The sequence below is a fragment of the Schistocerca nitens genome, chromosome 7 (assembly GCF_023898315.1).
Source record: "Schistocerca nitens isolate TAMUIC-IGC-003100 chromosome 7, iqSchNite1.1, whole genome shotgun sequence".
NCBI classification, from domain to species: Eukaryota; Metazoa; Arthropoda; class Insecta; order Orthoptera; family Acrididae; genus Schistocerca; species Schistocerca nitens.
The window spans coordinates 438,440,456-438,459,584 of NC_064620.1; the positions used below are offsets into that span (position 1 = coordinate 438,440,456).

General features: G+C 42.1%; 1 protein-coding gene across 4 annotated transcripts in view; it reads right to left on the bottom strand.

Annotated features, from left to right (window-relative positions):
- Positions 1-17,419: 17,419 nt before the first annotated feature.
- The window catches only part of LOC126195374 (protein sly1 homolog), a 178,440-nt gene continuing 176,730 nt past the window's right edge, over positions 17,420-19,129 (bottom strand). For all 4 annotated transcript variants that reach the window (XM_049933950.1, XM_049933951.1, XM_049933949.1 and 1 more), the window contains 2 exons: positions 17,942-18,022; positions 17,420-17,853 (listed from right to left, as the gene is read on the bottom strand). In XM_049933950.1, coding sequence (XP_049789907.1) covers positions 17,824-17,853; positions 17,942-18,022 — 111 coding nt within the window. In that variant the 3' untranslated portion in view covers positions 17,420-17,823. The remainder of the gene's footprint in view (positions 17,854-17,941; positions 18,023-19,129) is intronic.

Genomic DNA, 19,129 nt, shown 5'->3' on the forward strand with positions numbered 1-19,129 from the left:
GTTGTACAAGGTAGCCATTGCCGTCTGCTTCGTTATTGTTTTGCGCTGTACTGTTCTGCGTGTTTTTATTGTGCAGTTCTGCTAAACATTATCAAAATGAGTGAAGAGGCAGTTGCTGGCCCATCTCGGGAGTCGCCAACAACCCCTACCGGTAGGCCTACGGTTAGAAGAAGCCTTTCATCTGCTTTCGTGTAAGCATGACGCGCAAATTGTAGTGCCAGCACTGCAACTGGTAGGTGTGCGTTGCCCCCCCCCCCCCCCCAAAGGGTCCACTCCCCTCCCCTCGCCAGCCAATGCTTGCTTCCTCCTCTCCCCGCACTCCCCTCACGACTCTGACGTCTTACAGTTAACGCACTGTACAGTTGCAGATTTTGATTTTACAGTTTTGTACTTTTCAACACACTGCTTTTATTTTGGTGGTTGTTTTGTTTTTATGTCAGGAAAGTTATGTTTTTAGTTTCATAAGGCTTATTCTGTTCTACTCTGCTATCCCTGAATATAAGCCTACACATAATTATAGATATTCAGGTAGCAAGCATTTTTTGAGCAGCATATATGGAATAGCTCATTCATAACCTTGTTGCAAAGTGTTTGTACAACATAAATATCTAAGAGTATATTCTTCACATCTAACAGAACATTTCTTTCTGTCAAAAGATATGATGATGATATAATAATTTTAACAGATTCTGAAAAGAACACCAACTATATATCAGAATTTTTGTCCGATGCCTTGGACAACGACCAACTGAAAATACACACAAAAAGTTTAATATAATGGTGATAGGTGATGGATAATGTGTACAGACTCAGCTAGGATATAAAACTCTAATGCAAATAAATGAATTTTGCTACTTGATAACTACAATAACAAATGACAACATAAGTGTAATGGATATTAAAAGAAGAACTGCAGTAAAAAAAAAAAAAAAAAAAAAAAAAAAAAAAAAAAAAAAAAAAAAAAAACTTTCTGAAACAAGAGTAATTTATTATCTAACAACTACTTTAATATAGAAATGAGAAAGTAATTCATCAAGATGAGCATTTTAAGTTTTGGGTAGTGTGAAGGGTGGACTCCGGGGAATGAAGAAAAGAAAAAAAAATTGAACTGATAGAGATGTGTTTATGGAGAAGTACCACAAAAGCATCCTGAACTACTGAACAAAAAGTGAAAGAAATTAAAGACAAAAAGACATTTATTAACACAATACAGTGAAGAAAATCTAAATTTCTGGATGCCTGATTCAGTTTAACATTTTCATAAAAAACACCTTAGGAAGAAAAATCATTGGAAAAAAGTCAAGTGGCAGACCCTCCGTATTACAAAGTGTTTTCAGTGATGCACAGTCTTAAGAGAAAAAAAATGATGACACACCATGAAGGAATTATCTGAATGGGACAGAAACTGATAGATATGATGTACATGTACAGACAGAGAAACAAATGATTACAATTTCAGAAAAACTGGATGATTTATTGAAGAGGAAGAGCTTCACAAATGGAGCAAGTCAATATTGGTTCATCTCTGGCCCTTATGCAAACACTTATTTGGCACTGATTAATAGAATTGTTGGATGTCCTCCTGAATGATATCATGTCAAATTCTGTCCAACTGGTGCATGTCATTATCAAAATCTCAAGCTGGTTGGAGGGCCCTGCCCATAATGCTCCGGATGTTCTCAATTGGGGAGAGATCACATGATCTTGCTGGCCTACGTAGGGTTTGGCAAGCACGAAGACAACAGTAGAAACTCTAGCCATGTGCGGGCAGGCACTGTCTTGCTGAACTGTAAGCCTAGGATGGCTTGCCGTGAGGGGCAACATGATGGTGCCTAGAATATCGTTGATGTACTGCTGTGATTTAAGGGTGCCACGAATGACAACCAAGGGGTTCAGCTATGAAAATAAAAGTACCCCTGACCATCAATCCCGACTGTTCGGCCACATGACAGGTGACAGTCAGGTTGGTATCACACTGCTATTTGGGGCGTCTCCAGACACATCTTCAGTCTGGAATCTCATTGACTCGAGTAAAACTGTCTTTAGAAATGAGCCCCTATGGCCAGAGAAGAAGTGTCTGGAGAGGCCCCAGACAGCTTTCCCTCATGGTGCATTTTTCTTTTTTTCTTCTTCTTTTTTCACTTGTAGTGTAAAATTCAGCAGCCAGAATGGCTACATGAACAAGGCATTGACATTAGTGTCTGGTGATGGTTTATTTGAATTAATAACATTTATTGGGAGGGTCAACAGAACTGAATGAAACAAATGCAGTTATGAATAAGATCACAACAAAATGTTGTGACACAACTTAAATCTGGTGTAATGAACTGTCCATCATCAATTCAGCAGAATGAGGTCATAGAGGGGGAAACGTCCATCAACCTGAAGGCTAGGCACTATGGAGCAAGAAAGGGTATTCAGAGTACAAGAGCACTTGTTTAATTTGCTGATGCTGCAGAATATGTCACTGCCTCTGAAAGCCACAGCTGGAGTGCTTACAATGGTCATCATTTGTGAGAATGACTAGATTGGACTGTGAAAAAAATTGGGATATGGACATTGATGACTGCGCAGTTGAGTGCTCCACAAACCAAACCCCCCACCACCACCATCACCACCACCACCACCACCACCACCACCACCATCATCCAGCCCGTTACAATTTCCGAGCTGAAACGCTACCTTGGGGAAAACACTACCCAGTCCAGGACTAAGAAATGGAGACCATCCACAGTAAAGATGAAGCAGCCAGCCCCAATCCATGGACTTTGTCACCAGTAGCTGGAGGCTTCTGCCTGGTCTAAAATGTGGATGCTGTCAACTGGCCAGCTACACTGTTGTTGCTCTCTGATCCCCATGGAAGTACGCTGTTAATGATCAGGGACTGCTTCTGTCATCAATAGACGATGGCATGTTGCCTTACATCGATTCTGTCAGCACAATGATGACAGCAGTCGCCACCACTAGCACACACTGCCTGCCTGGCAGGCAGGCAAACCACTGACAGGAGCATGACATTTGCCTGCACCCACCTATTGTCACACAGAACAACCACCTTCCTTTTATATACAATTCCATTCCTGTAAGCAACATGAATAAAAGACTTTCTTGACCAGGGCTGTTATACTGACAGCCTGCCATACAATTCTAGTCACCACCACCTTTGTTGTCCACGTGCAGGCAAACAGCTCTATATTGTGACTTGCCAGTAGTCAATTCTCCTGTCACTACAGGGATCATGTACTAACCTTTACAGTCTGTTACCAGAAGTGGTCATTGCAACATCAACAACAGCCAGCTGTGGATGAAGAAAATGTTTCTGACACCTCTACATTCTGGTGTCGGAGCAATGTCATCACCAGGTCTAGCTAGCAGCTTTGACAGTATGAAGATGCTGAGTGAACTTATTATTTTTCTGATCCTCTTATGTTCCTGACACTGACATTGTACAGAGAATTCATTGTCATAGGAATCTGTAAGTGTGATTAGTGAAGGCAGAAGAGCCTGCTGACTTCTCAGTTCACGGACAATACTACAGAAGGCTATGAAAGTACATGAGCAGTAAGATGTGAGCAGTGTAATTAGTCAGGCCATGAATTGCCTTGTACTCAATCAGTAACTGTTACGTGCTGTACATGCCAACACTATTGACATGGATGACACCAGCATTCGGAAATGACAAAGTTAAGGATTCATTGCAAGAATTGAGATAATGTACTATTGTTACGATTGAGTACCCGTAGAGGCTTTCTTTTTTATGCCTGAGTCACAAACACAATCAATGACAACTTGGGGAACAAGTGATTCCTTTGTGGGACAGGTAGCCCAGTTGAATGAGGATAAGGTGGATCTGCAGAACTGAGTGGATACCATGACGACGTATGACACGGGTATGCACCATCAGCTAGTGGAAGGAAAGGAAAGGAAAGGAAAGGAAAGGAAAGTTCCATCTAGCGTAGTCACACCTTCACTGGATTCAACTGCAGCTCACCTAATTACCCCTTTTCCGGCTAAACAGCCAAGGATGTGTTAGTGCTCATAATAATTTGATAGCTGCCAAGTGTGGGTGTCTGGACAGACATGGAATACTGTTGCAGATGTAAAATTATGATTAGTGCATGAGGTGAAAATGTCCTTAACATACCATGAGTTGAATAAAGCAGATATATTTGAGCAGCTCAAGAAAGGGCTTATTCAACACTAACAGAACAGAACCACATTATTTTGGGGGCAGCTTGGTGGAGTCTTTTTCTGAACAGGACAGGAAAATAAATGTGCAAACATATCAAATAACAGGGATTGAAGAAGAGGACAGAGTTATCCTGCAAGAGGCTGAACATAAAGCACTAGATGCTTTGTGAGGGGACTTCCACTTGACATGTTGAGGTGAGTAGAGACTGGAAACCCAAAAGATTTGGCTGTAGCCATCAGGTTAGTTACACAGTTAGACGAAGCAGATGTAGCGATGTGAGTGTAGGGCAGAAAGTGTTTTTTTCTACGATGTAAAGTGCTATGGGTGTGGGCATAGGAATCAGTGCCACCAGCCACAATACCATGAGTGTGGAGTGAAGGGACTCCATGCGCAGGATTATACGAATAGGAGACAAAAATGGCAAGTGCATATGAAATGGTCATCAAACAACAACAGGGACTCCAAAGCTGCTGAACAGCTCTCCCAATATGCAAAGTCAGAGTATTCCTTAGCTGGTACGAGAAATGGGACAGAATGTAAGTTTTTAGTGGAGACCAGGGCTCATCTACCTATGGTGATTTTGGACCTGTTGTGTAGGAAGAGACTAAATTCTCCTCATTATAGGTTATGCAGAGAAGGTGATGGTGATGTAGCATCACTAGGTTCACCATTGCTCACTTTTTGCGTTGGAGCAAGTATCTTGGAGAGAATAGGGAAGTTTTGCTCTATGTATGTGAGTGTTACTGTGCAATCCTGGGATTGAATTTATAAATAGATGTAATTCAAAAACTGATCTTTAGCAGCACTCTGCTGAACTCAATGGAATGTAGTTGCAACTGGGAGAGACCACTGCAAATGATACACTGTCACAAGGTAGTTCTGTCAAGAGAGTAGAACCAAATAAACTGTGTACACAATCATTGAGGCTCAGTTTTCATCATAAAGTGCCACAAGGTACAGGGAGACTGCCCTAGGTGAGCACATGTACTGACTTAGTAAGTAAGCCGGCTGGTGTGGCCGAGCGGCTCTAGGCACTTCAGCCTGGAACCGCGCGATCACTACGGTCGCAGGTTCGAATCCTGCTTCGGGATGTGTGTGATGTCCTTAGGTTAGTTAGGTTTAAGTAGTTCTAAGTTCTAGGAGACTGATGACCTCAGATGTTAAGTCCCATAGTGCTCAGACCCCATTTGACCTAGTAAGTAATGTTTTCTGTCTGGTACAGCCATTGGTAGACAATGATATTGTTTTACAGGAAGAAGCATGGCATGCATAGAGAAAGTAAATGGAGAATATATGGTTTTGGTTAGTTTGCATAGGTTTGTTGCTGATGAGATGGTTCTGCCAAAAGTGTTATTACTTACCAGTTTGGATGAGAATGATTTGGACAGGTCAAATGTGGACCTCTGCTATAGGCAAACTGTCAGTATTCTGCATTATGCAAGAAAGTACAGCATTTGAAGGGAGGAAACAGGCTAGCTAAGTAGAAGCTGTTAATGAAGTTCACACATTTGTTCAATTCTAGCGAACCACTGCTGGCAGTTCCCATAACACAACACAGAATCCTGACATGGACAAATCTCCTGTTTGTAGGAAACTGTACAGAATACCTCAGCATTTGCAACCAATAATGGAGGAATCTATCATCAACAGCTGAATGATGGTATTATTGAAAAGAGTAGTAGTCCCTGAGAAGCACCGGTTGTCATTATGTAAAAAAATCATCAGATGGAATGAAAAAAATACAGGCTCTGTTGTGATTATCTCTATTTAAAAGTAAGAACATATCTAAAAACAAAGATGATGTGACTTACCAAACGAAAGCGCTGGTACGTCGATAGACACACAAACAAACACAAACAGACACACAAAATTCAAGCTTTCGCAATAAACTGTTGCCTCATCAGGAAAGAGGGAAGGAGAGGGAAAGACGAAAGGATGTGGGTTTTAAGGGAGAGGGTAAGGAGTCATTCCAATCCCGGGAGCGGAAAGACTTACCTTAGGGGGAAAAAAGGACGGGTATACACTCGCGCACACACACACACACATATCCATCCACACATATACAGACACAAGCAGACATATATATGTCTGCTTGTGTCTATATATATATATATATGTCTGCTTGTGTCTGTATATGTGTGGATGGATATGTGTGTTTGTGCGAGTGTATACCCGTCCTTTTTTCCCCCTAAGGTAAGTCTTTCCACTCCCGGGATTGGAATGACTCCTTACCCTCTCCCTTAAAACCCACATCCTTTCGTCTTTCCCTCTCCTTCCCTCTTTCCTGATGAGGCAACAGTTTATTGCGAAAGCTTGAATTTTGTGTGTATGTTTGTGTTTGTTTGTGTGTCTATCGACGTGCCAGCGCTTTCGTTTGGTAAGTCACATCATCTTTGTTTTTAGATATATTTTTTCCCATGTGGAATGTTTCCTTCTATTATATTCATATCATTAATTTGAACCCAACAATTACATAAAAGTAAGAACAATTACACATATGTATCCTTTACTAAATATTGTGGGAAATTAGATAACTTGGATCAGTGGAAGTACTTTTCTATGATGGATCTGAAAAGCAGGTACCACTAGTTGAAAGCAGTACCAGAGCACTGGCCAAAGACTGCATTTATCACCCCTTTGGGTATCACCGATATTGATGGATACCATTTGGGTTTAAGAATCCACGAAGTGCATTTCAATAATTGGTAGGTGGTGTGTTGAGAGGCTGAAACCACACCAATGTATGGTGTACTTAGATGACATTGTCTTTTCCAAAGGTCTGGGGCAGCATTTGCAGTGGCTAGAACAGGTGTTTAAAATGTTGTGTGCTGTGCATTGAAGGTTAAGTATTGACAAATACCACTTTGCATTGGCACAAGTGAACTATATAGGCATTGTGATTAGCCAAGACAGTGTAAGTACTTACGCAAGATTGTTTATGTAGTGCAGGATTTCCCACCACTACAAACTACAAAACAGTTACAGTCATTTTTACGATTATGAAATTACAGAAAAATTGTTACAGTATTTGCTGACATTGCCAGACCATTAACATATTTATTAAGGAAAGATACAAAATTCCCATGGATGGCTGATTTTCAAGTGGCATTCAAGAAATCAATAGCGTTAAAGTGGCTATTAGAGTTGCAAGATCTTTCAAGCAGGCTGACTCGAAGGGCATTGAAAGTGAGCACACAAACCAGGCAAGAAGCAGGGTAATGCAGAAGGGCTAAGCAGAAGGACAGGGGGCACATAGGAGAAAGAACAACAGACCATAGGGTGCCAAATGATATTGGTGGAGGACATGAATAAATGAAGAATTGTGTGCCATGTGTACAATGTTCCAATTTGAGCCACCAACAAATATTGCTGCAAAGATTACCAAGGGCATCCAGTGACAGCCATTTTGAATCAGCAAGTGATTGCAGAAGCACGAGCAATGGTGAATAACAACTGGTTATTGAAGTTTACCATCCCTGACACAGTAATTATTGATCAGGACTCAAACTTCATATTCCAACTAATGAAACAATTACACTATGTAATCAAAAGTATCTGGACACCCCCAAAAACTTCCTTTTTTCATATTAGGTGCATTGTGCTGCCACCTACTGCCAGGTACTTCATATCAGCGACTCAGTAGTCATTAGACATTGTGAGAGAGCATAATGGGGCGCTCCGCGGAACTCACGGACTTCGAATGTGGTCAGGTGATTGAGTGTCAGTTGTGTATGCGAGATTTCCACACGCCTAAACATCCCTAGGTCCACTGTTTCTGATGTGATAATGAAGTGGAAACGTGAAAGGACACGTACAGCACAAAAGAATACAGGCCAAACTCATCTGTTGACTGACAGAGACCGCTGACAGTTGAAGAGGGCCGCATTGTGTTATAGGCAGGCATCTATCCATACCATCACACAGGAATTCCAAACTGCATCAGGATCCACTGCAAGTACTATGACAGTTAGGAGGGAGGTGAGAAAACTTGGATTTCATGATTGGGCAGCTGATCATAAGCCACACATCACACCAGTAAATGCCAAACGATGCCTCGCTTGGTGTAAGGTGTGTAAACATTGGACGACTGAACAGTGGAAAAACCTTGTGTAGAGTGACAAATCATGGTACACAATGTGGCGATCCGATGTCATGGTGTGAGTATGGCGAATGCCTGGTGAATGTCATCTGCCAGCACTAGTAGTGCCAACAGTAAAATTCGGAGGCGGTGGTGTGGTCATGTTTTTCATGGAGGGGGCTCGCACCCCTTGTTGTTTTGCATGGCACTATCACAGCACACTCCTACAGTAATGGTTTAAGCGCCTCCTTGCTTCCCACTGTTGAAGAGCAGTTTGGAGATGGCGACTGCATCTTTCAACACGATTGAGCACTTGTTCATAATGCGCAGCCTGTGGCGGAGTGGTTACACGACAGTAACATCCCTGTAATGGGCTGGCGGGCACAGAGTCATGACCTGTATCCTATAGAACACCTTTGGGATGTTTTGGAACGCCGAATTTGTGCCAGGCCTCACCAACCGACACACCTCTCCTCAGTGCAGCACTCTGTGAACAATGGGCTGCCATTCCCCAAGAAACCTTCCAGCACCTGATTGAACGTATGCCTGTGAGAGTGGGAGCTGTCATCAAAGCTAAGGGTGGGCTAACACCACATTGAATTCCAGCATTACTGATAGAGGGCGCAAAACTTTTAAGTCATTTCCAGTCAGGTGTCCGGATACTTTTGATCAGGAAATTAAAACCTAGTTTCCTGCAGCCGAAAGCAAATGGGAGGACTGAGTACATTCATCGTACCACTGGTAATTTGTTAAGCTACTATGTAAGTAGTCACCACAATGAATGGGCTGTTTACCTATCGTAGATCGTGGCTACATATAATTCCCAAGTGCCTGATACTGTTGAGCTATCACCATACAAGGTGGTGTATGGAAGGAAGGTGACATCACCTTTCAAAGTTATTAAACCTGAAATTAAGAAAAATGGAGAGTCAATACAAAATTTTGCAAAAATTAACAGGTGTGTGGAAGCAAGTATAAAGGGTGAAAACTAAGGCACTTGAGTGGCAAGAGAAAAATGGGATGAGTGCTGTTAAGTTGCCGAAATGTAGTGTTGGCCAGTCAATAATATTAGTGAGTGCCTATACACCAACAGGCAAAACAAAAACATTCTTATGTGCTATCAAGGGCTATAACAAGTCATAGAGATATCACCAGTAAATATGAAGTTACAGTTGCCGACATGAGCCACCACTATCCTCACGGAGCACATCAAACCATCTAAATGTGCTCCTGAGGCTTTATTAATGACAGCTGTGAAGGAAGTGAAGGACAAAAAGCAAAAGGTAGAAAGCAGAAACTCATATGCAGGATGCACACGAGGCACCTTACTCTAAGGTAATGCCAATAAGTGATGTGGCTTCTGGAATATATGACGTCTTATAGTAAACTATGTTATGTTTTTATTGTTATTTTAATTTAGGGGAGTTATATTGTGTTAGGATAGGGAGAGTTATGTTTTCATTTGTTGATATGATTCTTGATAATGGAAGTAGTAGATAGTATAGTGCATAAATGCAACAGATGAATGACAACATAATGGGGTGAGTTGTGTCATTGTCGGAGTGTGATCTTCGATCATGTGGGGGGGGGGGGGGGGGGGGGAGTGATATAGATTCCTTTCCCTTGAGTAACATTACCACCAAGGATGACCATGACCATGATGTGCAAGACAATTCTAGTGATGCTACGCCTCTTCAGTGGTCAAGTGGTAGATGCACTACAGACTCAGCAACTCTGAGGAGAAATACTGTTCTCCAGGGAGGAGGACGTCATCTAAGCTGCCACCAGGCACTAAGGTTGACTTACAATTTGTGGGAAATAAGGAATGAGGTACGGAGGCTAGAGGAGATGATCAAAGAAAACATTTCAATGTCAGAAGGAAGGGAATATTAGAAGAGATACAAGGAGAGTACCAGGGGTTACATCTCTCATACGTACAGCTACAAGTACAACTGAGCCAAGCAATGGATCTATCACCACATGCATTGCAACATAAGAAAAGGGAGTAGCTAGACACAAGCAGAAAATTATTAAAGACAGTATATAGAATGGCAGATACTGACACTATCAGGGAATTGAATAACTTGTTGATAGAAGTGTAAGAAATAGCAATGACAAGAGAGCAGCTATGGAGTGGAAAAACCATGCAACTGACAAACCTGGATATGGCATGTTAAATAATACTCAAGCAACACGTAAATTCCTTAAAAATACAGGAATTGAGTGCAGGTATATCAGAACAACCACAGGCACAGTGAGTCAGGATTTCGACATGATACAGACCCAACTGAATCTACCAGTGATGTGCATCACGAATGTTTAACAGTTTACCCTACCCAGTAAAATGGAAAGCTCAGGGCAAATATGTACAAGTACAGACACAAGAAATAATGTTGATATCCAGGGAGGCAGAAGCTCTGTGTTTATGCCGCTAGATGAGGTCCACCAATGCAAAGGTAAGAGCTATTGTATGCCAAACTGGGGTGGTCCAGTCTGTGAGCTAAAGTTATTCCTAGGTGAAGTGTATGCAGTAGAATGTGAAAGGGGTGTACAGACACAGCATTGGGTTTACCCTGAGTTCACCCCTGAAATGGTGATTGTAAATCATTACAAACAGGGTCAATCCAAGAGGCTGGAACAGCAAGCTAATGAGTTATCGGTTAATGGTACAACCTGTGATATAACATGAACTACTTTGTGTGTCCCAGCTGCTATCACCAGGGCACCTATAATGTATCTGACACACTCCAATTGTACTGGCTGGAAAAACCATTTGGGCATGTTACTAACCCAGAACCTAAATTTGCTAAACATTTTCAAACCTGCCTTCCTCCATGCACTGGATGAAGATACAGCCATGTAGAAAACTGGAATGACTGCTGAGTAGATGCTCCGCCATCTATGGTGATAAACAGAGTACCTCAGTTTCTGGTATCATTATGGTTCTGACTACTCTGCTTTTTGTAACATATCTACTTTAAGCGGAGCCCTGGTTGACCTGTTGAGCTCCCAGTGTGCTAGCTACCAACAGACTGGGTTAATCTTAGGAAGGAACATTTTGATAAGTCAATGAACCATGTGGTTTATGCTAAATTAGAGTATGGAAAAGTGGAGAATATTGTATTTTTTATGTTAATCTGTGAAACTTGTGTTAACATCTTTTTTGACCAGAAATGTAAACTGGTCTCAAACCAGAGACCAGATTTCTTCAAAGGAGGGAGGAATGTTGTGCCACAACCTAGTCTGGTGTCATGAACTGTCCAGCATCCATTCAACACAAAAACGTGATAGGGGCAGAATGCATGACAGCCTGAAGACTGGGTGCCATGGAGCAAGTAAATGTCCTGAAGCCTGCAAGAGCACCCAATCAGTACATCAACGCTGTGGACTATATGAGTCATCATCTCTGAAAGCCAGAGTTGAACACATTTCAGTGATGACAGGGTGTCCGGAAGAGTTGACCAAATGAGAAAACCAGGATGAATGAAATCACCACTGTCTAATTGTCAGGGCTGTGCTATAACCTGTTAAGATTTCTGGGTTGAAGTGCTGCCATGGGGTAAACACTAGCCAGCCTGTCTCATGTACATATCATCCAATTCAGCCGAATTCATAGCCTCAATCCCACATGCTCCTTATAGCCAGCAGCAACCAGGTGTGTGTGGTATGCTGGCAAAGCAGTCTACACTAACTGATGACTACAAGACGGAGACCATTTGCAGTACAAGATGATGCAGCCAGCCACCATCCACACACTTTATCACCAGTAGCTGAAAGGAGGGGATGGGGGCTGTGCTAATTAATTCAATTTAGATAAAGCAATGTTGTTGGTGTCTGAACTGCAGTCACGTTGGGAGATTTACTGTAGAACGTATCCACAAATGTATCAGTAATAAGCAAAGATTGTTTTTATATAAGTAACCACATTATGGATGTTTACATAGTCGTGTGTTTGTATTTAAAAAGTAGTTAGTAGGTATTACTGATGCAATGTGTGCACATTTGTAAAAGAATAGTTTGGCTGAATAGGAAACGGTAATGATAGAAATCACAATGTGTACCATGGATGGTAGAAGTGACAATAGTCATATGTATTCAACACAATTTTTGTAACTTATCATGTTACAGTTCATCTCATCCCCTTCTCACTCACTATGCACTCCTGAGAATTGTTGAGTTTGGATGGTGGAAAATCATAGTTAACCAAGAATTATTTCAAATGTGGTCAGTTACCCTTTGGACAAAGACCAAAGATATCTAAGTTAGCTGAACCAGCTGATGTGGACAAATGGTTGTATAGATGCTGCTTGGTGCAAATCTATGAGATGAATGATCCTACACGAAGTGGTCTGTTGTGCCTATGTAACTAAATTATTATGACTTACTTACAACTGGCTTCTTGGACCATGCTTCACACTGATGGTATATTGGACACACAGGATTGCAGAATTTGTGAGATTGAAAACATGAATATTTTGACTGATTGCTGTTTTTATAGTCTAACAGTGAGTGCATGGTGTTGTGTGTTGGAAAGCTGTATACTGAATATTCTTTTTTATCCATTCCACAGAGAGCTGTACAACACTCCTAAATATTCTGGAAAATTACACTGTTGCTCAAAGCCACTGAGCCAAATTTTCCAGATTAGCATCCATTAAATTAAGCCAGCATCTTTGGCTTCATTGTTAATGAGACATAGATTGGCAGAGCTATGCCTTGGCCATCATGGTCACTGGAGTTGAGCCAATTAGATTTTGAAGAACTGCATGTTTACCACCAGCTTCACAGAAAGAGAAAGAGCTGCACATGAAATGGATATGCAATTCAATTTTCCATAGGATAAATTGAAAGCCATCAGAGCCATAAAAATGTTTACAGAACCATGTATAACAAGCCATGATACCAGCACAAAATTGACTTCACTGTGATTAAACAGAATGCTCGTGAAGGTGCTGGTATGAAGTCTTCGTATAACCAGTTTGTTTGTTTGTTTTGGACAGCCAGTGCGCTTTTGACACAGCTCAGTGAGCCTTGAGCAGCCGCTGGTGAAGTATCAGTGCAGCAGCGAGTTGCATATTTAGCTTTCATATTTGTTTTGTAGTTTGATTCTTAATTTCTTTCCGAGTGTTTGTGCGCTTGCATATTTAATTACATAAAATCCTTGTGTATTCTTGTATTTGAGAGGAGTAATATTGCTTATTGATAGCTGTAGAGTATAAATTCGTGGAGTCGTTGGATATTAGCAGTAGGATGGATGGGGTGTGTGCGTGCTGTGTGCGGGCGCAGGAGGAACTGGCCGCGGTTCGCGAGCAGCTGAACGCGCTGTTGGTAACCGTCAGCCGCCTTCAGGCTGCTGCCTCGAGGCGCAGCGACGGCGGAGGGTCTGGCGCGTCGCTTGAGACACCCCAGGTGTCGCTCGCTGCGTCCGCTGACTCAGCTGCCGAGGCACCTTCTAGTGTACCCGGCGCGTTGGGGCCGCCCTCACCACAGGGTGAGTGGCGGACTGCAACGCGTTCGGGTCGTTCGAGGCAGAGCGCCAATGTAGAGGCTGGCCGGCTGGCCTCGCCCGTACATCCTGTCAGTGGGCAGGTGGCCGCTCCTTCAGCAGGGCCCGAGCAGGCACACAGGGGCAAAGGCTTGCTGGTTATTGGGAGCTCCAACGTTAGGCGGGTGATGGAGCCCCTTAGGGAAATAGCCTACAGGGCTGGAAAGAAATCCAACGTGCACTTGGTCTGTCTGCTGGGGGGCCTCATCCAAGATGTGGAGGCGGCCTTACCTGCGACTATAGAGCATACAGGGTGCAGTCGTCTGCAAGTAGTTGCTCACATCGGCACCAATGATGCCTGTCCCTGGGGTTCTGATGCGATCCTCAGTTCGTACAGGCGGCTGGCGGATTTGGTGAAGCCCGCTGGCCTTGCACGCGGGGTGAAAGCAGAGCTCTCTATTTGCAGCATCGTTCCCAGAGTGGATCGGGGTCCTTTGGTTTGGAGCCGAGTGGAGGGTCTCAACCAGAGGCTTCGTTGACTCTGTGACGGTCTTGGCTGCAGATTTCTAGACTTGCGATATTGGGTGGGGAATTGTAGGATGCCCCTAGATAAGTCAGGGGTGCACTACACAAAGGAAGCGGCTACTCGGGTAGCAGAGTACTTGTGGCACATGGGGGTTTTTTAGGCTAGGCAGTAGTGCGAGGTGTCCTGATGAACACTCACCAGTCAACGTGCAGGCAGGGAAATCAGGACGCGCTCAGTGTAAAGACACTTCAGCTATCAAGATTTTAGCAGTAAATTTTCAGAGTGTTCGGAATAAAGTGGCTGAATTTACTGCCCTCCAGGAAGCGTGTGGCGCGCAAATTATTCTCGGGACTGAGACCTGGCTGGCTGAAACCTTTGTGCGAATTACTTTTGAACACATTATCCGAAAACTGTCTTGAGCAGCTAAATCGACAGCCAATGCGTAATGGAAATATTTAGTGAGGGTTGGAACATGTATCGGAAAGACAGATGAGACACCGTGGTGTCTTCATTGCAGTTGACAAAAATATTGTGTCTACTGAGATCGAAGTAGAGTGTGATTGTGAAGTTATCTGGACACGTTTAACAGGGCTAGGGGAAATAAAGTTAATTGTAGGGTGTTATTACCGGCCACCAGGTTCCACCGTGACAGTTCTAGAATCATCCAAAGGGAGTCTACATTCTGTATCGCAGAAGTACCCGGATCATGCTATATTAGTCGGAGGTGACTTCAACCTACCTAGTACAGACTGGGAGGTCTGTGGATTCATTACAGGTGGTACAGACAATCCTTTGTGTGAATTACTTTTGAACACATTATCCGAAAACTGTCTTGAGCAGCTAAATCGACAGCCAATGCGTAATGGAAATATTTTAGATCTGGTAGCCATGAACAGACCAGACCTCATCGACGGTGTCAGTGTTGAGACAGGGATTAGTGATCATGATGTTGTCATTACAACTATGGTTACGAAAGTTAAAAAGTCAGTCAAGAAGGCTAGGAGAGTATTCTTACTAGATAGAGCAGATAAGCAGTTGCCAGCATCCCACTTAGTAAATGAATCGACTTCATTTACTTCCGGTACGATGGACGTGGAAGAATTATGGGCAAATTTTAAACACATTGTAAACCACACATTGGACAAGTATGTGCCAAAAAAGTGGGTTACAGACGGAAAAGATCCACTGTGGCTTAACAGCGCAATTCGGAGAATGCTCGGGAAGCAAAGGCAGTTGCACTTGCAGTACAAGAAAGATCGGGAGAATGAGGACAGGCAAAAGTTAGTAGATTCATGCTGCTGAAAAAGAGCGATGCGCGAATCATTCAACCGCTATCACCGTCATACCTTAGCAAAAGATCTTGCTGAAAACCCAAGGAAATTCTGATCTTAAGTAAAATCGGTAAGCGGGTCGAAGGCTTCCATCCAGTCACTCACTGATCAGTCTGGCCTGGCAACGGAAGACAGCAAAACGAAAGCTGAAATATTAAATTTAGCATTTGAGAAATCTTTCACGCAGGAGGATCGTACAAACATACCGCTGTTTGAGTCTTGTACAGATTCCCATATGGAGGACATAGTGATAGACATCCCTGGGGTTGTGAAGCAGCTGAATGGGTTGCAAATAAATATATCGCCAGGTCCTGATGGGATTCCAATTTGGTTTTTCAGAGAGTACTCTACTGCATTGGCTCCTTGCTTAGCTTGCATTTATCGCGAATCTCTTGCCCAACGTAAAGTCCCGAGTGACTGTAAAAAAGTGCAGGTGATGCCTGTATATAACAAGGGTAGAAGGATGGATCCTCAAAATTACAGACCAATATCCTTAAAATCGGTTTGTTGCAGGATTCCTAAACATATTCTCAGTTCGAATATAATGAATTTCCTTGAGACAGAGAAGTTGCTGTCCGTGCATCAGCACGGCTTTAGAGAGCATCGCTCCTGCGTAATGCAACTCGCCCTTTTTTCACATGATATCTTGCGAACCATGGATGAGGGGTATCAGATGGATGCCATATTCCTTGACTTCCGGAAAGCGTTGGACTTGGTGCCCCACTGCAGACTCCTAACTAAGGTACGAGCATATGGGATTGGTTCCCAAGTATGTGAGTGGCTCGAAGACTTCTTAAGTTATAGAACCCAGTACGTTGTCCTCGATGGTGAGTGTTCATCGGAGGCGAAGGTATCATCTGGAGTGCCCCAGGGAAGTGTGGTAGGTCCGCTGTTGTTTTCTATCTACATAAATGATCTTTTGGATAGGGTGGATAGCAATGTGCTGCTGTTTGCTGATGATGTCGTGGTGTACGGAAAGGTGTCATCGTCGATGAGTCTTAGGAGTGGTGTGGAGTGTCCTGTCCTGAGTACCTGGCTAGAGACTATTCATGCGGTGGCCAACCAAAGTTTCTGAGAAAATCAATGTTGTAAGTTTTGTGTCTCTCTCCCATCCATAACGTTAAATATGTATTGACCAAGCAAGCATAGTGCAGTGGCTTAGGTTCATGGCTACCATGCTATCAGAATCGGTTCAACCCCTGTCTCTTTACCTTTTTTCTCAATTTCTTCATACAGAATACCATCAAATGCAAACTATTCAAATATAGTCATTTTTGCTGTAGTAAATTCATTAATGGACCAGATAAATATTTTTGAATAATTTTGCGTGACAATACTACTTCATGATACCCTTTGTGATGAAACTGAAAATAAAGATAGCACACAGACAGGGTTTTAACTTGTACTAACTGCATGGTACCTATCAAGTTTTGCCATTATGCTTACTTAGTGGAAACATTACTAATATTATGGGTATAGAAGGTTCCTCTAAAACTTCAACATCAATTTTCTTGGAAACTAGGAGCTGTTGCATGAAAAGCTGCCAGCCAGATATTCAGGACAAGTTCCTCTACAACATATCTAAGGCTCATCAAAATCCAAGACTAACAGGTCTGACGGTCCCTTCATTAGTACTAAGAAAAGACGGGGTTAGAAACCTTAAAGGACTTCTCTGCATGCAAGCCGCCCCCCCCCCCCCCACCCAATTACAACAAGTTCATCTTGTCGCTGCTGCCTGTAACTGAGAACATAGATATTACACTTACTTCAGGATATGTCAGGTGAGTTACTCATTTCACACAATATGTTTCATGTGAAACTTATACTTATTTTTCATACTTTAAGAGAAATATACATTCCAAAAGTTATAATTTTGTACAGAATAAAACTAGAATTTCTATTTCGTAATACATATTACAATCAAATTTCTTTGTACACATTGCATGAAAAATTGTCTGCAGATTTTTCTTCTGAGGAGTGTGTTGCACCTGTACAGAAATGAAATATTTCATTTGTTACTCCAAAACTGATGTTGTTTAACTTCATGATAAACATAAAAAAACCTCAACTGGGCATCAGAAATTCACAAGACACTATGCAAAAGTCACTTCTTCATATTAAAAATTCCTGTTGCGCAAAGGTTTTTTAATGCTAATACTAGCACTTCCAGTTGCAGGTTGACTTTCCACTGAAGAACTGCATGAACTGCAATCAATGAATCTCTTGCCCCAACAAAGAAAGCTGAAAAAAGGAAGTAATTCATTAATTTTATTTTTAATTATCTTCTGACAATCTTACATTAAATTTATTACTTTCACAATTCACTCACTTGTTTTAGGAACTGCTTGGCATTACTGAGAGTTGTTGATCCATATGTAACTCGTTTACTTGTTGGTCCTCCTGCTTTGCCCTGCGAAACCACTCTTTTTTTGTAGGTAATTGCATTACATTAGACTCACAATCACAGAGAAAGCAGACAGAAATAATTTTGAAACTATATGTAAAAACTCACAATAACTATAGCAGCATGAAATTTTAAATATCTGAGGCATGAACACTGACATACAAAGATCATAAATATGCAGTGGAGCAGCAATGTATGCAAAATATACCATGTGAATGGCATCTTTGTAAGGTATACTCTCCAACGGGCTCTCAAGAGTTAACTTTCTAAAATAAGTCTGATACTTCCTTCATTTTCCAAAAAGAATTGTGTTACATGCATCTGGTAGCAACTAGAAAAAAACAAGACAAACATAGGTATCCACAATAGGGGAGGAGGGGGGTGGGTGCACTTCTCCCCTCCTGAAATCTAGGCTACAGACAATATTTATTGCAGTGTTCTCATTTATTTCAATAGATAGTTCTCTAGAGTTCTACTCAACCACAGATGTAGATTGCCGAATGTAAGGACAAACACTGGGGCTTTATTAAACGTTACACTGGTTGTCATACTGTTTTCTTATCATGGCTGCAGTTTCGATATTGTTTTGTAATCTTGTTGGATATGGACCTTTACAGAATACTGCCAAAATAGAGTACCTAATCTTTATTCTGTCACTTCCTTGTACAGCCATTAATGAGCTACAAAAATGGACAGTTGCTACACCCAGCTCAGTGCACACATGGTTAGAATATGCATGCAACACTCTTTCACAATTCCAAGAACAGCTTCTTTATCTGCTGCATATCTTAATCTCAACAGAAGGTTCGCATTTGATCCATCAAGGCTTCCTGAGACTTCATTAAGTTTTACACAGTAAAGTAATTTGTAGTAGGGTATGAAAAACACAGTCATAATATATTATAGATGTATTCACCTACACTTCATCTGTGGGCCCAAATGCAGAAGAACCAATTTCTGCACTGGAAGAGTGGAAAAATGGTGAAACATCATGGTCAAAAAGTTGTTTGTATCTTCTTCAAACACATGGGTCTTAAGACTATATGGGGTGTAGCTCAGCCATAGAGTTATGAGTTTTGTAGTCCAGTTGTCATGGCTACACAATAATGTGCC